The 19,590-nt window shown below is 45.5% G+C and overlaps 2 protein-coding genes across 2 annotated transcripts; one reads left to right on the top strand and one right to left on the bottom strand.

Moving 5' to 3' along the window:
• Positions 1-4,840: 4,840 nt before the first annotated feature.
• Positions 4,841-6,696, bottom strand: mrpl52 (mitochondrial ribosomal protein L52). Its single transcript, XM_076724296.1, has 5 exons — positions 6,652-6,696; positions 6,226-6,295; positions 5,521-5,588; positions 5,246-5,310; positions 4,841-5,154 (listed from the first exon to the last, which is right to left on the bottom strand). The coding sequence occupies exons 1-5, from the start codon at positions 6,683-6,685 to the stop codon at positions 5,005-5,007; spliced, it is 387 nt and encodes a 128-aa protein (XP_076580411.1). The 5' UTR covers positions 6,686-6,696; the 3' UTR covers positions 4,841-5,004.
• Positions 6,697-11,798: 5,102 nt separating this feature from the next.
• Positions 11,799-19,554, top strand: ajuba (ajuba LIM protein). The gene is made up of 8 exons (XM_076725502.1): positions 11,799-14,431; positions 16,701-16,802; positions 16,960-17,027; positions 17,170-17,232; positions 18,162-18,292; positions 18,515-18,566; positions 18,740-18,808; positions 18,988-19,554. The coding sequence occupies exons 1-8, from the start codon at positions 12,856-12,858 to the stop codon at positions 19,117-19,119; spliced, it is 2,193 nt and encodes a 730-aa protein (XP_076581617.1). The 5' UTR covers positions 11,799-12,855; the 3' UTR covers positions 19,120-19,554.
• Positions 19,555-19,590: the final 36 nt, after the last annotated feature.

The raw sequence follows: 19,590 nt of genomic DNA, 5'->3' as shown, positions 1-19,590 counted from the left end.
AAACCACGAGATCAAACCAGCAACATAGGAAGAAAGCCGAGGGAAATCTGGTTAATGCGCAATCACGGTTTAGTCACCCAGAAAACATACTGTCGTTTGCAGTAAATGACATTTTCCAGGATGCATCATATGAATTAGGCTATTTTTGTACATACGCAGTCAACATTTTAGCACTTTTAACTCTTTTACGGTCCTGTTTGCAGAGCGTTTTGCGTTTTACGACTGTGTAAAAACGTGCCCCAAAAATACAGCTTTAATCTTGTTTTTGATTGGATCTTCAACTGTGATGTCACAGTGTACTAACGCACCTTGAAGTACACTTTTACATCACTGCAGCGAGGTTTAAAGCGGCTCTTTAATGTGATGAAGACAATATTTTAACAGAAGATGACAACATTAGGCCCCTTCCTCTCCATGAACAGTGCTTCAATGTAACTAAGTACTTTTACTCAAGAACTGCTCTTAAATACCTATTTGGGGTACTTGTATTGGTTGAGTATTTGCATTTTATGCAGCTTTATACTTCTACTCCACTACATCTCAGGAACATATCACTTTATACTCCACCACATTTGTCTGATAACTTTAGTAACTAGTCCAGATTCAAATGTTTTGTAGCCTTAGTGTCCAGTGGAAACCATGCATCTCCAAATTTGGTGATTTTAAAGGTGTTTTTTTTCTGATGAACTGAAGGATAAATGTTCTTTTAGTAGTTAAAAGTAGTTAGTTAAAATTAGCTCCTTAGCGCCAACATACACATTCAGGCTTCAGCTATCCTTCTGTGTGCTGGTTAGTGAGATGCTGGAACGCAGTATATACTGTAGCTGAGTGATATACTGTAACCTGGATGAGACGTCCTTTCTTCTTCTTCTTCCCTCTGCTCACATCTGTTCATCCATTTTCCTCCTCCACCGTCTCTTTCTCTCTGTCACCTGGTGTTTCCATTTGTCTCACTGGATCTCTCTCATGCACAACAACTGTTTTGACTTCTGACTTGAGAAACTTCCACTGCATCACTGATAATTAGTATTTTCTCAGGTATTATAGGTCAGTTATTAGCTGTTAGTAGGCACATCTTTGGGATACCTCCATTTGACTAACTGGACCGCACTTTACCTTTTGTGATTCATTTATTATTTCTCTAAGAGGTCAGTGGTTCCCAGCCTTTTTAGCTTGTGACCCTTCAAAATGAAGCAACGTCTATGTGGTTTGAGATTCGCGAAAAAAAGCAGAAGTGAGTCATTTTTGAGGCTTGAAGACAAAGATGAAATATTATCCAGTGATTCACAAGAAAAAGGCAAACATTAGAGGATTTCCCGAGGAACATTAATGACATTTTCTTCTGCTTTCATATCCTTTTAATTGTCCCACAGTCCCTTACATTGACGCTCTCACTTGTGCTACCAATAAAATGGAATTTATTAGCTGAGAGCACCAATTTAACACTGTCTCCAGTCTCCTGACAATTATAACCAAATTACGTAGCTCTTTCCAGGAACCTTCTAAGAATTTAGTTTCTTTTGAGGAAATTATTTGGAAACTATGTAAAACATACAGTGTTGCCAGAAACCTTCCTGCTTTCTTCTAAGACTTTTACTTTGAAATTGTCGTGGCGATGCCATGTTGGCAGCACAGAGAGGAGCAGATAAGAGCCAGTTATGTTTAATGTAAAAGGTGTTTTTGGCCAGTAAGGGGGAGGGAAAACAGATTCCACTGACTGAGTCCGACAACACATTTTTCACTTAATCCTGGCTGTTTGGAGCAGTAACCTGGATGTCTGTTCGGAGGTGCAACCAAGTTCATCTGCCAAGCATCTGCTCTCCGTCTTGTCTTGAGGGTCACGGACATGAACGCAGATGAGACCTTTGGCAGCCATGTTGGCTTCTATTCCTCACCCACCTCCCTACCCCCCCACCCATTTCTCTCTCTCTCTCTCCCTCTGTCAGCCATTTTAATGCTGAACTCATACAGTCGGGCTGGGCGGTGCAGGAACAACCATCGGGCTCAGCACTCCTTCTCCATGCCAGGCAGGAAGTGGCCAGGACAGCTGCTTGCAATTCAACCTGAGACTTTGTTTGGGTGACCTACATTATGGCACCGTTTATTTTCTACTGTAACTTTAAGGGCACTTTTTCTTTCTCTCCACGTTTTCTCCTTTCGACTGACTACAGCTGCTGAAAAGTAACTAAATACACTTACTGAAATATTGTACTTGAGTATTTCCATTTTATATTACGTTATATGCGTAATCCACTTCATTTCAGAGGGAAATGTGGCACTTTTAACACAGCGTATTTATCGGAGCAAATGTTTAGTTACAAGTTACTTTCAGATTACAATTTTACATTAAATGATGATTTGATAAAATATGATACATTCTTACAGATTAAAACAATCGTTCCAAACCTTTCTGGCTTATGACCCCTTGTTAAAAAAACCTTGTGTCAGCCATTCTATCAAAGAGAAATTTCCCCTCTAAACATCTCACATGGTTTCATTTTAATAGCTGCTTGAGGACCAAAGAGGTCAAATTATGCAAATTAAAAGTTGTAAAACAGAACTTTTCCTTCTTTCCTTTTCCACTTATCATCTTTCCACCCCTCAGGTCTATCTTATGACCCTCTGTAGGGCTCCAACACATGCAATATTCTCACTTGTAATGGAGTATTTTACATGAATGTATTGGTACTCATTTTAACTAACTGACATGGAACCAGAGTAAGAAATACTCCGTCCTGTTGCCAAAAATGCAAATTCAGATGCATTAAAAGCAAACAAATAACCCAAATACCAAGGAAGCCACAAAGTTTACTGTCCAACGAGCAACAAACAAAGATAATTGCAGCCTGCAGCGCCAATTCTCATACAGTCATGCTCAGTTCAAAATGTTCAGGCTGTGTAATTTTGTCGAACATGCTACCCAGGGTGCCCCACACTGCAGGAACACCCAGGTCAGGAAGCGGTCTTTGGAAACGAGTTGCTGAATCAGACCCTCCACAAACCCCCCCTGACTCTGCGCCGGGGCGCTGCTCATCCTCCCGTCCTCCTGCAGCCCCATCCCAGTCATATCTGCCAGGAAACCCTCCCTGCTTTTGGTCTGCGGGTGAAACTACAAAGGCCCGTCAGCTAATCCCCATCCTTCACCCTCCATCTGTGCAGACTGACCTCACCTAACGCACCCTACCCCCCTAAAACACCCATCAGCCCTCCCTCCATCGCTGACTTCTGCACAATAAGCAACATCTGGTTCTCATTTCCCCAAAACCAAAACAACACGAGGGGGAGAGGAAGGGAGAGATGGGGGGAGGAGTCGGGAGGAGAGGTTGTTGAGGAGAAAGACATTCACAGAAAGAAAGCAGGATGTGAAAAGACGACGAGCGAGGAGTTACATTTCTCACTGTGGGTGCAGCTGGAGGTCTTTGATGGTCCAGGTGTGAAGGACGTGTGTGTGAACGAAGAATGTCGCCTTGTTAACCACTTCGACATTTCATACAACACCCTCTGCGGCCTGTTCTACGTCCTCCCACACTCCTGTAGCACAGCTAACAGTCAGCTCCTTTGGTCAACTGTATGAAAAAGTTAAGACAAGGAGGAGTGGGGCGGGCGGGGGGGACTCCCATCTCCACAGAAAAGAATCTGCAACTCAGCGGCTCGCAGCCCTAATTACAGTGGGGCTTTGCTGAAGTCTGCAACAAGACAAAGAGAGAGAGAGAAAAAGAGGCAGATGGAGGGAGCAGAAAGCAAGAGCGAGGGCGAGAGGGGGCAAAGAGAGGAGAGGCTTACCTCATTTTGTAAATAGTCTGTTTACAAGTCAAAGTCACTCTAAATTAGTGCTGACTTAACAAAGGCACAGCTGCTCAGCGTCTCTGCAAAATGTCCCTTTACACCATGAACACCAAAAAGTTTGATTCTCTCCAACATCATTCACTAGTAAGGTAATGACGCGTTGGTACAAAAGATCCCTGCAGGAGCCCCTCGTCCAAAACAGCCTTAAAGACACACACGAAGAGCCGGGATTCCATTTCGAGCCACTTCTTCACAGCTGATTTATGTGCTCTGCTTTTAAAATTAGATGATGCAAAAGACAAGTGTTTCTGCAGCCTGATTGAGACTTCATCCGGCTTCAGACTTTGAGCCGATACCAGCAAATATCGCTTTCTGTGGGATGGAAGCTTCTGCCAACTTGGCTGCAACCAGCTAATAACCTTTCCAGACGGCAGGCTGCAGAACGGCAGTCGAAAATCAAACTTTTCCCCTTCATTGGTCGAGATGACCCATGAAGTAAGCTGAGTGACACCAAGTTTCATATGAGCCAGGATGTTGTCAGAAACACCCCACGTGAAAATCAATTCTTACATTTTTGGGTCTCATCTTGGAGATAAGTTTTAGTTGCAGCTAAATTTGTGTAGCTTGTCATCTTGTTACTTGGTTTCCACTTAAACTCAGCAAAGCTGCTCCACAGAGGCAGGCTTGACCGATCAGTCGTCGTGTATTTCGAGTAATGACACCGAGTTACGACAGCATGCCAAGGTGTGGACCCCTCACTCTCTCTCTCTTTCCCAAACACACATATGTACACAGTAAGCTCCTCTATCAGAGCTGCTTTATGTTTGCCAGCTCCTCCCTTCCTCTGCCTGCCCAACAAAAACTCCTCTCTGAGCCCAACACCGGACAAAATGGCGTTTGAGCCCCCGCGCCGCCTTCCAAAAGGAGAAATGCTGCATTCTAGTGGAAGCTGAGAGGCATTAAGTCACTGCATCTATAAACTTATGCAGACAAGTCATCACTCATTTACAGGACACACTCCTCCGCCCAGCCGCCCACAAATCCATGAGCATAATAAATCTGAAACATTTATTGCAGAAATCCAAGAAAAGTGAAAAACAGAAGTTGTAAAGCATGAGAAAACCCACAAGTCCTCATAAATATATACTCAATAGGCTGACTGTCAACATACTGTTTAGAATAAGGACACAGCAACATGATTAGAAGGACAATCTGTCTCTAACTTTGAGGTTTCTTCATGAGTAGCTTTCCTTTAGGTTTGAGTAACAGGGACTTTTTGTGCTCCTCTTTTCGTTTGGCCTGCTCCTGTTTTTCCCTCCATGCTTCGATTCCTCTGTCCATCTCCGAGCTCAGCATCACAATACGTCGCTGTGAGAAACAACGCCGAGGTTACAGACATGAACAGGCAAAAGGAGCCATACAAAGATGATTAAACAGGGGCGAATGTGCTGCGACTCACAGCTAAATCTTCCCTCTCTTGCTTTCTCCTCAGCTGTCCCTTCATTGGAGGTGCTGGTCTTCCATCTGTGCAGACACACAAAGGAAAGGTTAACACACACATAAGGAACTACAAAATGTGTGGAAGTAGATCACAACATGGCCGCTCTTTTCTTGAACTAATACAAGCGCAGAGGTGAGGAAAATGACTTGTCCACTTCCTTGTTACGTGAGTTCTGAGAACACGTTAGAATACCTGTGATTTCACAAAAAATCAAAATATAAAATAAAGAATACCTGCATACGACCAATCAGGCAGATCTGTCAGAGGGCCGTATTCTGTGCCACTTCGGGCAAGTCCATGTCTGTAAGCAAACAAAGACATTATGAAGACATTATGAAACGCAGTGATGCTGGAAAAACAGGCCAACAGCGATCAAACTGCACAGAGGATAGAAGGACATGAGATGAATTCAGCACAATATTTTAATCAACGCAGAAGAACCAGACATTCGTTTTCCTTGTCAAAACATGGGACCCACATTACCCACAACGCAACTCGGCTACCGACAGCTCGCTCGGATAGTCAGGTGTGTTATGCTAGCAGCAACTAATGTGAGCTAGCAGAGGCTAATTTAGCGGTTAGATGTCCGCCGTTAGCCTGGAGCAGAGATCAGGAGCAGGTTATGGAGATCTAGTAAACTCACTTCTTTTCTTAACTCCCAATCCTCTTTTCTCAAACTTATAGTCTCCAGGCAAATAGAGCCACAAAATGCTGAATAAAAGGTTTTTGACATATGCAGTAACACTCCCAAAGACCCCACTGGGTCATGGCTTTAATGTATAAAATGTGTATAAATGGTTTTGCTTCAAGCGTTACTACTTGCCCTTATCATGGCAGTTAACCAGGAGCTGTGGTGGCGCATATTCCCAAAGTAAACGGGATTATGACTAACACAGAAAGACCGGAGTTTTGGGGGAAAATATTGACAGTGAACTTACTCTTTCCTCCATTTATTTCCAGCCTGTACTCCACACGTTGTGCTGAACTGCCTGCTGGAGAGCCTCAATACTGGAGAGCAAGTACAGAAACAAAACAGTCACTTTCACACGTCCCAAATCATCTGAAATACACAGAATACCCTCTTATCGCTATGTTATGATCTTATGAGTAGATACAGGTGTGTGGTCAGTAAGTAAACGAGCATGTAAGTCAGATAACGTTTCTTAATAGGTGGCGTGATAGAACTGTTAGCATCAGCGTTAGCCTTGACAGTCAACGTTACTGCATTTACGGTGGTTTTTCAGACAGACAGCTGTTTCAAATGCGGACACTGGTCCAAGAAGGTATTTACAGCAACGAAACTCGGCTTTAAGGTTTCAGCGGGTCTACCTTACAACAGGTTTAGTGAATAACCTCTGTCTCACCTGAGCAGCACAACATCCTCACGGGGGCCGCCATGTTGGCTGTACAATTTTGTGTTGACCAGCAGGTGGTGCTAAAGATACACCGAGAGGGAACGGCTGTTACTGATGGCCTTTATTTTCAGTTTTTGATCTCTTTGCTGGCAGAAAAGGGGATTTTAGAACTGAAATTTTCAGAAAACAAAACTCTGAAAGTGAAAATATGTTCTCAGTTTGTGATTTTTCTGTTGTGGATGAAATCTCACGTTGATTTTCTGCATTTCTTGTTGTTATTAAAATAGTTTTCCCTCTTTATTTGGCCACTCAAACCTGTGTACATTTTTTTTTTACTTTTTAAATTCACTAGTGAGCAAGCAACAGTACCAAAAACAGTCACCATCACCCCAGAGGTCTATCAAAGCTTTTAATGAATATGTAAAATATGTAAAAAATAATAAGGTATGATGAGATGAGATTATCCTCAGAGGGAAAAATCAGGTGTTGCAGCAACACAACTACAAAACTAAATACAGATATAGAAGAAATGTACAGACATAATTTATAACGAGAATAGAAATAAAAATCAAAACTATAGAAGAGCAGTTAAAGTGAATAATGATGGTACAACAAATAAACAAACAAATCAAACTGAAGCAGCTAAATCAAATTCATTCACCATTCATTATCTTATTTATCTGTCTTCTGTAAAAGAGCCAAATCAGTCACATATGGTCGGAATATTATTACTCTAGCAGTTTGGAGATAAAAAGATTTTGTCACTGTTCTTCCACAAAACATTATTACATCAAATAGGTTTGAGCACTGTGGCATCTGATAAGGTGATGAATGACACCCTCTGGCGATGTTTAGCAGCCTTCATCTCATGTCTTTGCTTTAAAGCGTTCATTTCTGTCAGTTCAGTGACGACAATCCAGCGAGGCCTCTCGATTCTTCATGTGGTGGTTTGCTGACAGTCCTTAGCACGACATCCAGATTTGGTAAGCGTGCTTTGGTTACTCTGGCCCCGTCCTCTGCAAGAAGAACCTGACAATGTTTCTGTTTTTCAGGCTTATAAATAGCGTGCATGCATGTCTGTGGACTGGATGCAGGGTTTGTCCATGTCTTTTGAAGGATGGACTTTTTTTCTCTTTGTTGTTGTTGCACTTTCTTCTATTTTATCTGTTGGACGTTACATGTGGCTGCATGCATTTGAATATAAAGCACACTGACTTAACCTGTATTTCATTTCATTAAAACATTAAAGGTCGTTTCACTTCACTTTACATGTCAGTCAGGTGACTAGTAATGAGAAGTAATTGTACAATGTTGCCTGAGGAAACATCCACACTATTATATTTTTTGAAAATGATTTGTCTACATGAGCAGTTTAGTGTTTAATAGTGCATGTGCACGCTAGTGCTTGGTGTTTGCCTCCTGCGCATGTAGGCATTAGCAGCATCAAGCAGTGACGACCGGGCCTAACAAGGAAGCTAACGCCAAAACTCCCAAAAACATTTCCTCAAAAGGCCGTTTGAGGCTGATCCCAAAAGCGAGTCAATCCCCATAGACCCCCACATAAAAATGCCTGACTTCACAGAAGATACAAACATGTTTACAGCCTGGTACAAAAACACATTTGGTGTCTACAGCTAATTTTCCCCGTTCATGATGACTGTAGTGGGGTGAATTTTTATAAAACCCATTCATATAAATTAAAGTCTTAAAGTTATGCATAATTATGAGCATGGCTGCTTTCAGTGACAGCTAGCCGCTAGGTTTCAGCGGCTCTGCTCCACCCACGCTCCAACTCTTTGTCCATTTTTGGATTAGCGGGGAGCGTGGTGAACGTCACGTAGACTACGATCATCTTTTATACGGTCAATGGATAAAATGCAGAAATTAACTGCGCAACAGCTGCTAGCATAGATTGTAATCTGTAATGCTTTAACTAACGGCTAGTAGACAAAGCTCACAAATATATACAGACTGATGTTGTTAATTTCTTCCAAAAAAGGGTCATGTGATAGAGGCATGACGAATCAGGGAAGGACATGTTGTGACTCATAAGACCCAATCAGGAGGTGCATGTGGGTGTTCTGCATCATTATTTCCATCCGTGTCCATGTCCACCCGTCCACACTGCAACTGTTTTCAAACCAAATTGTGGTCAGCAGCGTTTCCAAGTGTCTGTTTGAGTGGTTCTAAAACGCCGGACTGGTGTGACGCTCGGCGTAAATGGAGCAACAGTTACGCATTTTAAAACATAACCTATTACTGTGGATGTAACCCGAGGCTCTGGTTGACCTTTGTCAAGTCTGAGAACATAACCTCTGATGATGTCAGAGTGATGTCATCAGGGTTATCTCCGCTTGAGACCGCAGCTTGGAAAGTCACTCCTCTTTATGTGGTGTTCACCTGAAGAGTGTGTTTTTCCTCTCAGACTGTCACTTTGTAGAGGTCTGAAGAAAATAGCAAAATATGAGAAAGTCTGGGGGGGAAAAAAAATGTAGAAATGTACTATTTTAATGTCTTGTTCCTCAACCGTATTGTGACCGGATCAGATTTATTTTGGGACCTCTTTGGTGATCCAGGCCCCTCGCTTTGGAGCCACTCATCTAATGAAGGATTGTGTTTCAGGAAGTGTAGGATCCAGGGTTTTTTTGGTGCTTGACTCACACTCAAAATCAGGATATCTGTCCAGTGTTGACCATTTTTCTTGTCTCTATCTGTCTCTTCTGAGTCCCCAGTTTCATGGAAGTGCAATAAAACACTGAAGTGGCCCTTTAAGCTTCTGTGATTTCTAAAATGACTTCAAATTAAAACCATTTTAGCATTTCTCATGGAAAATCAAACACGATAATTGTGTGAAATGAGGAAATAACTACACAAATACACACTCGGGAGGAGGGAACACTGAGACAGACGGTGAAGGAGAGGACTTGATGTGTCTTTCTGCAGGTTCCTGTCTCCAGAGTGAATTTCGCTGGAACAGAAATGCACACAGATCACAGCCGCAGCTCTTCAAAGTATTGTTTTTGTATGAACTGCTCCGCTACTAAGCCCAGAAGAATTTCTCTGTTAGCTTTTCAGACAAGTTCCCACTCGCAGCCTGTGAGGTAAACGCTGGAGTCTGCTGCAGGGACTCCGCTGAACCGCAGGGGCCATGAAAGGCTCCATATGGAGGGGGCTCCGGGGCAGATAGAGGGCTGACAGGCCTATCCAAACACAGTTGTACTTTATCGGGGCTTGCTGTGTTTTTGTTGTGTCCGTTAACTGCCACAAACAGCCGGAATCGCGGCTGACTAACGCCGGCCAGTCCTGAAATAGTAGCGGGATGTTTACCCTGTATCCTCCTTGGAGAACTCAGACACGCCGAAAAAATGCGCCCGCCGCCTCACTTCGCCGTGTCCTTCCGCGCATTCCACAGGCTGGTGGTACAATAAAGTAGTGCCGTTGCCTGAACGACGCAGTTTTTCTACGATTTGACTGTAATGTTTAAAACAGCGTTAGAGGAAGCACTCAAATTTTTCATTCAACTGAAAAATAGCAATATGACAATTAAAATATTCCAGTACAACTAAAGGCATGCATTTGAAATGTTACTAGTATAAGTAAAAGTACACATTATGCAAAAATATTCCCCGTCTGTGCGTTATATTTTACATTATTATGTTGTTATTTGCATTTTAATGTGTGGCAGGTCGACGTGGCTGTTTGTCCCTGTTGACCTCTAATGTGATTCAGTGCATTTTATGAACATGCATCATTTAGCACAATGCAAACTGAATTAATAAGCTTCTTAAAACTACATTTTAAGTCAGGGTTACAAGATCGGGTGACAATGCAGGTGTCGCCATACAGCCCCCACTTTCTCTGCTTAAGCTGCAGGAAGTTTTACCAAATAAATTTGCAATGCTGTCTCATAATCTTTACCTGAGTTTTCTGATTTATTGAATTAAGGAATAGTCACAGGTATAAAATGCGTTTTTTTCCCCCTCTTTCACAGTCATTGGTCAGCCTGAAAACTTCAGAAAGAGTTTCTCCCCCTAAAACAGACGCATTTACAGATCACTGAGAGCTCAAAAGTTAGAATGTAAAACGAGAAATTAACTAAGATATGATGATATATTATGATATAGTAATCTACCTGGCCGTATATAAAGTAGTTTATGTACTTAACCACCTGCATCAGTAGTAATACTCACAACTTAAGACATCCCCAATTCTAATCAAGTGAAATACCATTTTGAAATGGGTTTTCCTACATAAAGAGTACTTTTACTTTAAGTACTGATACTTTAAGTGTATTTTGATGCTAATGCTCATGTACTTATTAAGTAAGATGCTGAATGCAGTACTTGTACTTGCAGCAGAGTATTTTTAAACTGTGTTTTAATCCAAACACAGTGAAGACATGAGCTGCCGTGGGTTAAAGTCTTCATTTAAAATGGCAGAAACTCTGTGGAAACGTTTTTATGTTGGTTTGACACTTGTTAACTCAACATACTGTGGCTGAGAGCTTAGAGTTAGTTTTTCCTCACAAATTAGTAGTTCCAATGTCAGGAAAGTTATCAGTAAAGCCTCATTTTCATTGAACAGCATTATTTTTTTTTTGTGCAGAGCAGGTCTCGGCGGAGTGGTCACATCCACCGGGGGAGTTTTGCGTATGAATGACGAAACAGCCATGGCTGCTGGAAAGGTGTTCCGGCCGGCTGAGGGAAACGAGCCGCCGCTGACTGATAAAGGAGCAGTGCTGCGTCAAGCGGAACAGACCGCCAGAACGCCAAGTAACGGTCGCTCAGTGACTCTGCCTTCAAAATAAAAGCGAATATAGCGCCGCTTTCAGAAACGGAAGCGAATATAAAACTAGTTTGAGATCACCAGCCACAGAAATATGTCTAAATATTAAGCAGGACTATATCTTATATGTGAGCCAAAAACAAAGCTGAACCACGGACTCTTTAAGGGTTTGTTTTGTTTAAATGTAACAGTCGCTAAGAAGGAGTTAATTGTGAAAAGCTGTAACCGGAACTAGCTTTCTGCGCCGCAGCTAACTCGACGCTGTTGTAAAAAAAAAAAGGAAAAAAAGAGGGGGGAGGTAAGTAATTATTTAGGGGGAAGAAAGAAAGAAACAAAGTTGTCGACCGTGCAGTGCACACGGGGAGGGATTTTATTTATCTCGAGCGACTCGTTTAGCCCAGCACCGGTCTGCTGGGATGTAGCTGTAACGGAGCACCGCTTTCCCCCATTTCCTTCTCTCACACCAAAACTTCTCCGCTACTATCTCGCCGAGTCCCAGACGGGATTTCTCCCCCGAAAACGGGAATGATAGAAGCAGCCGAGCACGGGCGGATGGACGGACGGACGGAGGAGTCAGGCGAGTGCCGTATGTGTGTTTTCCGTCGTTAAAGTGAATCGTGTTCTTTAAAAAAAAAGAAGGAAAAAAAATCCCGGTCTCGTTTCATTCTGGGATGAATGGCAGAAGTCGACTATCTGTGCGCGAGCGGATCTGGTTTCTTGTCTACACTGGATCCACATGAAGTGATCGCCTGCATCCCGCTGAACCTCTGCGCTTTGTGCCTTTTTTTTAAAAAACGAGACAATTCAAAGGGAGAGACACCCCCCCTTACACACACACACCGCACTGGATAACCGAGACCCCGAACTTTACTGAAGTGGCTTCCCAGACAGTTGAGCTGATAGAGAAGATGCAGATGTGGAGCCACACGAGGGTCCACAAAGGAGGCCCTCCGCGACCATAGGTCACGCCGAAGTGTCCTGGATGTGTGTTTCTCCTGCTTTCCTGGCTGGATCGACTTGAATTAATTGTCTGGTAATCCGATGGATTCTTCCTCACCACAGCCTACCTGTGCCTGTGGATTTTCCACATGAGGGCAAACCAGATGACTCAGAGGACTTAAGTCATGTAACCACCCTGAAATGTCTTAAAGGTCTTATTTATCTGTTTTGTATTTATTGTGTGTGTGTATATAAGGGGTCTTTTTTTTTAGCTTTGTGCTAGTTTTGAGGCCAGTTTCTAGTTTTTTTTGTAGGATTTAAAAGCTGCCGTTTCATCTGTCGTAGTGAAAACTGTAGTGTTACTTGAACATCTTTGTTCTGCTGTATATCTGCCCACACTGTATTTGAGCACATTGATCTTTAACTTAAAGGGGGGGGCTGTAGGACTTGACTTTGTCCAGACAGGTAAAAGCACAAGAGGGCTTCATCATGGACAGGCCGATAAGCAAGTTATTGGAGAAGTTGAAGCTGACGGACTCCGGCAGTGTGAAATTCAACAGTTCAAAGAAAAAACATGACTCTGCCAGCAACTCTAATAACAGCAACGCCAACACTGGCATCTCCGGAGGCAGCGGCGGGGGCAGCGGTCTGCCACCAGCTCCCAGCTCTGCAGCTGCCTCGCCCTCAAGACCCGGCCAGTTCTCGCTTGCCTCTGCAACCACAAGCGATGCATGTGTTCCAGCGAGTGGGAGAGGAGGAGGAGGAGGAGGAGGAGGAGGAGGGATGGGAATGCCTCCCTCTCAGCTCCTCACCCCACCGCCATCGTCCTCCACGGTGGGTGCCTTACCTCCAGATGGTGAGCAGCCGCTTCACCCTTCCACCTTGGCGCCGCTGAGGCGTCGCTCCCCCCAGCAGAGAGCTTCCTGTTACCTGGGCGAAGGCGTGGATTCCCACCTCAGGCGTGAGTCCGGCCTAGGCCCCGACTGCGACCCCCTGGGAGCGTTTGGCTCCAAGGCGTCCCTCAATCAGCGGCGCTACTCCCTGGAGCTCCAGCAGCTGGTCAGACGGCAGCAGCTCCTCTCCCAGCCGCCGCCTCTCTCTGTACCCCCGCCGTACCCAGCCGCCGCGGGCTATGGGTCAGCACCCAGAGGCGGTGGCGGCCTGGCAGAGCCTGGCTACCTCTCTGAGCCTGAGAGGCACAAACGCCTCTCCCTCCAGGAGGCTCTGTTTTACAAACGCCTGAGCACGGGCAGTGAACTGTGGGAGAGCACCAGGCCTGCATCCCTCTCTCATCCACCACATCGCTCATCTGATGTGACCGGAGGAGGTGTAGGAGGAGGCTTCTTTTACCCCCCAGGACCAACCCTGAGCCCATGTTCGTCTTTCAGCCTCCAGGAGTCGGTGCTGGTCAGCCCCAGGTCCAGCTTTGCCTCCAGCACGGCCAGCGGCGGCGGAGGAGGGAGCCCAATGGGGAGCCGCTGCAGCAGCAACCGGACCAGTGGCATCAGCCTGGGCTATGACTCTCGCTACTCCGCCTCTGGAGGCCTCCCTCCACAGCAGCAGTCTCCCTCCATGCAGACGGGGGGATCTGCGGCCGGTTATGGGGCTCCAGGCAGGGCCGGGGTGACCCCTGTGGAGGCCTGGACTCAGTACCTGGACGGAGGCATGCGTCCAGGGGCCCATGATAGTCGACACTCCTACCCACCTGCTGTTGGAAGTCCAGGAGCAGTGTGCTACCAGGCTGGCCCAGAGTGGTGGGAAGAGCAGCAGGGAGGAGTGAGAGGCAAAGACGGGGGCGTGATGGGGGACAGGGCCCGATACTCCGATCTGCCCGGCACCCGGTACCAGGAAGAGCTCACCCGGCTTCTACTGAGAGATGCAGCGCTGGAAGGTGAGGTGCTCCTGGAGGGCCTGATGCTGAAGGAGTCTCTGGCCCAGACGGCTCTCTCCAAACCGAGCGCAACAACGCTGGGGTCCTGCTCAGCCGGAGGGCCGGTCAAACCTCAGGAGGATCCAGGAGTCGGAGCTGGAAGGGAGGTCACGGAGAACCGCCAGGAGTTCTTTGGTAAGATCCTTTTTTAACAATAGTTTTCAGGCTACATGGTAGAAACAGGAAAAGTTAGGAGAACTTTAAACAGAGCTGCATTTAACAGAAAATTGTAAAATCACATCCCTAATTTGAGCCAGTACCGTCACTGTTCATGCACGGCATCCCATGCATCCAGAACGGAGCGCTGGGTCACCCAGCATCCGCCCTCGGTGTGTTATTATTGTCCTCCTCAGCGCCTGGTGTCAGATCACAGGTTTCTCTCTAAATGAAAGGGTTGTATGGATGGATGCACGGCTGGATGGACGGACAGATTAATAGTTGAAAGAGTGTATGGATGGATGGTGCAGTGGAACCTGCAGAGACATGCACGGTCGCTGCGCGCAAAGCATAAAGGAGGAAAAAAAAAAAAAGCACTCTGGTGTGAAGAAGCTGATCCAGACAAGCAGATACGGCTGAAGAGAAGAAAGGGACAGATGTGTATATACTGATTCAGCCTCACACCTGTAGTCAAAACATCACAGAGTCAGCTGATGCTTCCAGACTTTGCCAATTTGCCACAGTGTGGTGGACGTGGAGGGGCTAATGCAGCGTATCTACATGGCCATTAAACTGCAAAATTCTGCTGTAACACTCAGACACAAATTACATGGTTCCATATAAACACAGCTCCGACCATTACTGTGAGTCACAGAAGATTAGGGCTCAGGATGTGTGTGTGTGTGTGTGTGTGTGTAGCAGGGTAGGAGTGTGTTACAGCGGCCGGATGAATATGTGTGTGCGTGTATATTGTTTCTCTGTGGCAGGGTGTGTTTCCCCCCCGAGTGACTTCAGGCCACAGTAATGTGGTGTGTGTCTCTGTGTGTGTGTGTGAGTCATGTGTGTGTGTGCTGGTGTGTGTAATGCTGCCTTGGCGTGTGCAGGGGCGGTGTGCTGGAGCCTGTTCCTCCGCTCAGGTATGTGTGCCCGGAGGGGACATACAATACTGTACTCCTGTCAGCCATTAGGACGAAATCAAATGCTCTGGGCCGTGAAGACAGACGCTCTGAGCTCACCTGACACACACGCACCTGAGCAAAGTAAAAAAAAAAAAAAAAAAAAAGTTTTCCATTGTCTGATTTTGTACTAATATTTAATATATTTGTGTGCTTCTTTAATGAGTTTTAAGTGCAGAAAGAAGTACAAATAGTTGAATTTTAAATGTGTCAAGTCCTCACAACTCTTGTTGGGCCACTTAAAGATTCATCCCTTTTTAAAATGTCAGAAAAGTCCCTGAATGCAGCCCCAGTCCCTTTAAACCAGTCCCTGCCCAGCTTTGTCTGTATGAAGCAGCTTCAGACGTTAAATTTAAAGCCTGGAGTCTGAGCCTCGGCTCTTTTGGTTTCTGGCTTTGGCAGAGCCTCGCGCCTGTTCCTAAATATCGAAGGGACTGTCCAAGAGTGTAGGCATTCTTGATTTGTGCGGCACTCCCTCAGCCACATTAGAAAGGGGGAAAAAAACGCAGGCAGACCCTTAAATAGATCACAGGAACGCTGTCGCTCGGACCACCGCGCCGCTTTTCCACTTTACGCGCTGAACATGCGCACGGACTGAACTGTTGGTCAGAGGGGGAGCACGCGGAGAAGCGAAGGCTGTTTGGCTTTAAGTGTGTGTGCCAGAGAGGTGTTTTTTTGTTTGTTTTTACAGCCACGAAGCAGCAAACCAGCGCGCATGCTAATTCTGACCTAGAAATTGTTTACTCTCCCGGTCTGAACTGATATGCCAGCCGAGTCCTTTTACCTGACAGCAGAGTGGCAGAAAGGCTTTAAAGAAAGGCCTCTGTGTCACTGAAAACATCTGCCGTCAAATAATGATTTGAAGGAAGCAGCAGAAGTGATTTTTGTAACAACAGTGAAGGGTGGGGGGTGCAATCTTTTTTTTTTTTTTAATCCCCAAATTGCTCCAATTGTGGGGTTTAAAGTCAAATTTAAAGGAAAGTCTTAAAGTAAAAAAGAAAGCGTCTGTTTTCTGGAACCGCTGCCAAGAAGTCAGATCCGGTGGAGTTTCCCTTTAATGACAGGCTGCAGCAGAGACGCTGGAGTGGATGAGCAAACAGGCTGGCATGGCTAACCGGGTTTGAACTGTGTGAAAATCCCCTAGGTGGTGCGAACGAGAGGATTTACAAGTGTTGACACTTTGTGTGGAGTTGGATTTCAGACACATCCTCTTGGAATGCGTCGTAAACGAAGTGCTAAGAGCCGCTGAGCGATCGCTAAATGCGCGTCTGTGTTTTCCCATTGTGCGGCAGGAACCTGCGTGAAGTGTGGGAAAGGCGTGTACGGCGCGGACAACGCCTGCCAGGCCCTGGACAGCCTCTATCACACACGCTGCTTCACCTGTGTGTCCTGTGGTGAGTGCCCCCATCCTCCAACCCAGCCCCTTCCAGACACAGCAGTGATCATTTGAAGCACTGGAGCTTAACTTCTGTGGCCCACGCCTTCTCTAAACGCCATTGTTACTGTTAAAATGTCCGCTTTAACCGCGCGGCCGTTCCTCTCACCCTGCAGGACGCACCCTGAGAAACAAGGACTTCTACAATGTCAATGGCTCTGTGTACTGTAAAGAGGATTACATGGTAAGAGATGAGGTCAAGGCGTGTTTTGTCATCCATCTCTCTCTTTCTCTCTCTCTCTCTCTCACACACACACACACACAGACATGTTCAGAGTCAGAGGATTGATTTTCCGCTAATGGTAATCTCTTTGTTGTAATTACAGTTTTCAGGATTCCAGGCTGCTGCTGAGAAGTGTAGTGTGTGTGGCCACCTTATTCTCGAACAGGTGAGGGGTGTGTGTGTGTGTGTGTGTGTGTGTGTGTGTGTGTGTGTGTGTGTGTGTGTGTGTGTGTGTGTGTGTGTGTGAACAGGCCACATGAAGAAGAGCTCAAAACCCTCTAAACTCTCTGACTTATCTTAGATTTAAAGGGAATATACTCTTAACGCTTAACCTCTCCTATGTAATTTTTAGTCCCTTGCATCCTGTGTTTCCCAGCATGCCTTTCAAGAACCCCCCACCCCACCCCCCAGAGGATAGAGAAATTCAGTGACGTCTTTCTGTTGGCTGCTCTTCGGGTTCCCACGGCAGATTCTCAGTGGAATGTTTGCCTTTGGGTTTTTGATAAATAAAGAAATAAGACTCTTTAGCGATTAGCTTCAAGCTTTTTCATAATACCCATAACATAAACAGAAGTCTCACAGTGAGTTTCGTCGTTTTCTGCTTCGTTTCAATGGTTTAACCACTGTCGAGTTGAGGGAATGCAAACGTTTGGTGCTCAGAAGCGTGTTGGTGCAGGGGGAAGAAAGCATTTCAGCCATAATTTGTAGCCGAATCTGAAATGCTGCTGCTTTCTGGCCTCTGCTGGATTAAGAACAGTAAAGCTCGTTGGTATGACAGTGTGGTAATTAGTGATCGTGCAGCTGCGTCATTAAAAACACAGAGAGACCCCGCATTGTTCAGGGATTTCCAGTTGATCTGCTTCAGGACCCACCGCTTTCTAAAATCCTCTGACAAATATTGATAACTGTTTGGAAGCCTTGCAGAAGGTGGGAGGTATTCAGAGGTGTCTGTTAGAGGAGAAGTTCCAGATGTTTTTTTTTATTTCAGTCACAAAAGCTTTCAAAAAGGCAAAAGTAAGAGGAAAAAAAAAAAAAGAGCGGGGAAGGAAGCCTGAAACCTCCCGTTAAATTCCCTCATGAATGCTTGCTCCTCAGATCCTGCAGGCTCTCGGGAACTCGTACCACCCCGGCTGTTTTCGCTGCGTGGTGTGCTCCAAGGCTCTGGACGGGGTGCTGTTCACCGTGGACCATCACAGCAACATCTACTGCGTGGCCGACTACAACAAGTGAGGCTTCTTATGGGTTTGGATGCTCTGTTTGCATCCTGGGACTGTCGCTCCGGGGCTTTAAATCTTTCTGTATTTCATTCTGCTTATCGGCGTATAAACAGGGCTCTTATGGAGTTTAGTTTTTGCATGTGTAACGTTTCCGAACTCGTCCCACCTCCTGCAGCTGTGCGAGTGCTGCTGCTTCCTACAGTAAATAAACTTTCTCCTGTCGCCCTGCAGGACTTTCGCCCCAAAGTGTGCTGCCTGTTTACAACCCATCTTACCCACTGAGGTGAGCGCAAGTGTGTTTATGTGTGTGTTCTTCAGCGCAGGTGCTCGCTGGAGGCGGCAGGTTGTTTTCAGTTATCTTTTACAACCGCTGTGATAAAGAAGCCGTCTCAGGCCATCGCTGGAGAGGATTTCAAAACTCTGACCTCTCTGGTTTTCTCCTCTTTGGTGTCTCAGGGCAGTGAAGAGATCCTCAGGGTTGTCTCCATGAACAAGGACTATCACTTCGAGTGCTACCACTGCGAGGTGAGTGAACATCCCAAACATCATGTTTACTTTGCCCCTCTGTGTCCTAAAATATCACGAAAATCAAAGCTACAGATGACTCTGGCCAGACTTTTGTTATGAAGTGCTCGGATGGCTGACCTCCCCTCTCTCTCTGTGTGCATTCCTGTCCTTATCTGCGTACTCTCCCCCCTCCTCAGGAGTGTGGCAAGCAGCTCTCCGATAAGCCTGGCTCGCAGTGCTTCCCCCTGGACTCTCATCTGCTCTGCCACTCCTGTCACATGCGCAGAGTGTGCGCCACACACAACATTCCCCCTCACAACACACACTGACCAGCGCCTGCATGGCCGCGGATGGTTCGAGGAAAGCTGGTGTCAACATGCCGTCATTATCACGTGCTTTTCCTTCAAGATGAAACTGCTGATATTAAGACATTTCCTCTGACTCACTTTCACTTTGTCTTCGACTCGGCTCAGTCCCCTTTGTCCCTCGTACTGCCTGCTGTACTTCTTGTACTATTACTGTACCATAGTTATAAGGGAACGGGAAAGAAACTACTGCTTTTTTTTGCCCCAGTGTGGCTACTGTTTGCTGTAGAAGAACAAGGGATTTTGCTTAACGGTTTTGTACATATATTATCGCTAGCAAACATTTTGCACTTAAATTTGACTTTACTGTAAGATTTGTTACGTGAATCTGTACAATTTGGGGAAAAAACATTACTGTAATTTCTGTATGTTGTAATAAATATTTTCATTTGTGTTCGACGTCCTGCTGTTGAGTGTTAGGTCAGAAATCGCGAA

Source organism: Chaetodon auriga, chromosome 24, assembly GCF_051107435.1.
Source record: "Chaetodon auriga isolate fChaAug3 chromosome 24, fChaAug3.hap1, whole genome shotgun sequence".
Taxonomy (NCBI): Eukaryota; Metazoa; Chordata; class Actinopteri; order Chaetodontiformes; family Chaetodontidae; genus Chaetodon; species Chaetodon auriga.
The sequence above is the reverse complement of the archived record's forward strand: the minus strand, read 5'-3'. Positions and strand labels throughout refer to the sequence as shown.